Below are 3587 nucleotides of genomic sequence, written 5' to 3' on the forward strand. Positions count from 1 at the left end.
AAGAAACAAGGATGGGGGTAAAAGGGAAGGAGAAATTCTTTGGGTCAAACCAAGTGAGGCCAGCCAGGCCTGAGCACTATGCATGTATGTGTATGCACGTGCATGCACAGGTGAGCAAGTACCTATGACCAACTGGTATGCTACTCCATGAACATGCTGTAAGAAACTTGCACAGATTACAAAGCTATCAACTAGAGAGGTGAAATTGGGAGTACTGTTAGATTTCCTTTTGGAAAAAAGGTATTTGAAAAAGAATGCCACTCTGGAAACAGAAGAGTGCTGACTCAGGAGCAGACGCAAAGGGTGATGGCCTGGGGGACTGTGAAAGCCAAGAGGGATGGCATTCCTGGTTCCAGCCCCCCACTATGGGCCAGGTAGCATCTTACCTGAAGCCAAGACACGGAGGGTCTTGGCCACGCCCCCCCAGGGCGCGCCCAGTGCCACGAAGGCACGGATATACTTGTCTTTCCAGGCCTGTGGCTGCCGCTGCAGAAAGTAGAGTGTGTACATGTTGCCCATGCTGTGGGCAACCAGCACCACGGGGCCCCCATACAGCTGGTACATCTCCTCGATCATCTCGCGGAGGGCCAGGAAGTAGGGCCCGTTTTCATCTGCAGGCCAGAGCCAGGCAGGGGTCAGGTGGGAAGCATCCTAGGGCCTGAACCACTGACTGTTTCTCAGGCCAGACCCAGGACTTGGTGGATGGAGAGGGTGTCAACATCTAAATGGGAGCATCTGGTTTTCCCCCACATTGCATGAAGGGAGGAAGGAAAGGGACTCATTTTCTCCCCCTCAACTTTATTATCTCTCCCCAGGGCACAGAGGCCCAGAGTTCCTAGGGTGAGGGATCAGGGAAGAGGACAGAATGATCAAGAGAGGTGACTATGACCACTAACCCCCAGGGGTAGCCCACCCTTTCAGGCTCCTCTGAGCTGGATGCCAGAGGCCTGGGGATAGGGGAGAGCCCCAAGGTACAGGAGAACCCAGGATCAAGTGAGAGCCTAACCAAAGCCTATGGTGGCTATGACTACCTTGTCCCTGCCTCCCAAAACCTCAGAGAGGGAAAGAGGGTGACTGCTTACTTGGGGCTCGGCGCCAGTCATACGGGGCCCCTCGGACATCCTCACCCCGTGTATAACCCCAACCTACAAGGCTCTCCACCATGGTGTGGAAATAGGAACCTGTAGATAAAAACGCATAGGATTAGAGAAGACACAGCCAGTGCCAGCCACCCACACCACACCTGCCGCAGAGACTATGAAATCTAATGCAGGGAGGCCCTGGAGGAACACTATAAGGCTCTGCCGCTGCCCTGGTCAGAGACTGTTCATAGGCTATCCCCTTCAAATCAGCAGAGTTCTTCCAAGTCCAATCCAGGAGAACCCCCAGCCCTATCTCCAAAAGGCCCTGAGGAAGAGCTACATACCCACACTGCTTTTGCTAGGGTCCAGGAACTCCAAAGAAAAGGTCTTCCCAAAGCCAGGGACACGCACATCCACTCCATCAGGAGACTGGGTGGCTCTGGATGTTCTGTTGTAAACCAGCCTGTCAGAAGAGGATACTGAGCTGGTGACCCAAAGATGACATTGAGCTTGGTATGTCCCAATACTGCATTGTGTCCTGAGTCATACTTCCTTCCCACTCCAGGTTTGGTCAGATATACAGGGGAGACCAAAAAGTAACAAAACAGGTTTAGAAAGCACACATCAGAGGGACAGCGCCTGTGGCTCAAAAGGGTAGGGTTCAAACCCAGCCCCAGCCAAAAAAAAAAAAGTAAAGAAAGTACACATCAGAGTAACCACATCCAAATCTCACTCCTACCAAGTCTTACTCCAGGGCTCCTGTAAAGACAACAGTCCCTTCTCCAGAATGTCACCTACTCTAGAATGAGATCTCGCCTTGGACCTGGCTGGAAGAAGGCACTGCCATGAACTTCACACCTACTCCCCAGAGACAGCCTGCCATTTCAGGCTCCCACTGCTCCATCTCCACGGATCCACTGCCGCCAAGGAGATGATGAGTGCAGACACAACAAACCAGAAAGGGACCCTGACTCACGGCCTGCACCCGAGTATCTGCTGAGTGAAGGGTAGTGGGTGAGAGGATGGGAGGGTGGGCAAAGCCCAAAGAGATGATGCAGGTGGGTGAGGACAGGCAGGGGAAAGGCAGACCCTGGCAAATATAACTGCACTGGACACAGGGGCCAGCCAACCTTCAACCACAGCAGCCATGCAGGAAGGGAACAAACCAGGCCAATATGACTTACTCAGTATCCTTCAACCATAGAACGTGCCAGGCCGGGACCACAACACCCAGGGCTTGGTCAGCAAGTTCTTAAGGCCATGATATAGCACATGGCCTATAAGTTAGAGCCCTTTATTCATTTTCTTTCTTTTTTTTTGGCAGTTTGTTTGTTTGTTTGTTTTGGCCAGGGCCAGGTTTGAACCCGCCACCTCCGGTATATGGGGCTGGTGCCCTACTCCTTTGAGCCAGGGCACCACCCTATTCATTTTCTATTGCTGCATAACAGCAATAGAAAGCACAGATATACTTTGCATACTATACTACTTGCAACAAACTACTTCAGACTTAGCAGCTTCTAATACCACACATATTTTCCCCCTAAAGGGGGTGAAAGCAGCACCTATTTCATAGTTGCTATAAGACTAAATGAAAGAAAGGGTGTACAGTGTACAGTGCCTGTATTCAATCTGGGGACACAGCCTTGGAAACAATGTTGAGCACGTAGTTGCCATAGCTGCAGCTCAAAACAGAACCAGAAAAGAGAGTCCCCAACTCAGCGCTGAGGACATGGCTGCTATACCACCTCCTTTGGGAAGAGGATCCTGGAGAAATGATGCATGACAGGTGGGCAGAAACAGGAGAAAAGCCTTGTGGGGCTGGCCTTGCCTCACATTAAAGAAGCAAATGTGCCCCCCAAAACACAGGAACTAAAGCTTCTGATGGTCCTGACTCCCATCCCCCCCTTAAAGAACAGCCACAGAGAGCTGGCAGGATCCTCAGTATCTATCCAAATAATAGCTTATAGAGGCCCATTCTGTCCAGGACAACTTGTTGATTATCCCAATGGCTACCCAGCAAAGTGCAGAAAAGTGTTCTGGAAAGCCAAACCAGTTCTCTGCTGAATAAAACTCTAAACAGGTCAGAGAATCTACGAAGGCAGACTTGGCCCTCTCAGTGTCAGCCAGCACCTCCAACTGGCAGTACCTGAGGCCATGTTTCTAATACAGAAATAGAAATGTAGATCAACAGCCCAGAAATAACCCTATCACTCCTTTCACAGAGAAAGGAGTCAACAAAGCAGGCGTGGTAAACAACGGAAGGGCAGGGTGCCTGGGGAACCAGCTGGTGGGTCTCTGGGAAAAAAGTTGCATTTATGGGATTCCATTCAGCTCAAATATTGATTGGGTGACAACTGTGTTCCTATCTCTACCCTTATAAAGATAAAACAGAGACACAATCCTTCCCCTTTAGGGAGTTCAGACTAAGTAGGGACCTCAGCTGAGACCAGTGTTTTTCAACCTTTTTTATCTCACAGCACACTTGAACCTGTAGTCAAACTTCTG

The 3587-nt window shown here is 50.5% G+C and overlaps 1 protein-coding gene across 2 annotated transcripts in view; it reads right to left on the reverse strand.

Annotated features, from left to right (window-relative positions):
• PLA2G15 (phospholipase A2 group XV) overlaps positions 1–3587 on the reverse strand; it is a 24261-nt gene that overhangs the window by 3912 nt on the left and 16762 nt on the right. For both annotated transcript variants that reach the window (XM_003799366.3, XM_023518898.1), the window contains exons 3-5: positions 1427–1545; positions 1083–1181; positions 387–611 (exon numbers count right to left, since the gene is read on the reverse strand). In XM_003799366.3, coding sequence (XP_003799414.1) covers positions 387–611; positions 1083–1181; positions 1427–1545 — 443 coding nt within the window. The remainder of the gene's footprint in view (positions 1–386; positions 612–1082; positions 1182–1426; positions 1546–3587) is intronic.

The sequence above is a fragment of the Otolemur garnettii genome, unplaced genomic scaffold (genome assembly GCF_000181295.1).
Source record: "Otolemur garnettii isolate 467f Iridium unplaced genomic scaffold, OtoGar3 scaffold00151, whole genome shotgun sequence".
Classification (NCBI taxonomy): Eukaryota; Metazoa; Chordata; class Mammalia; order Primates; family Galagidae; genus Otolemur; species Otolemur garnettii.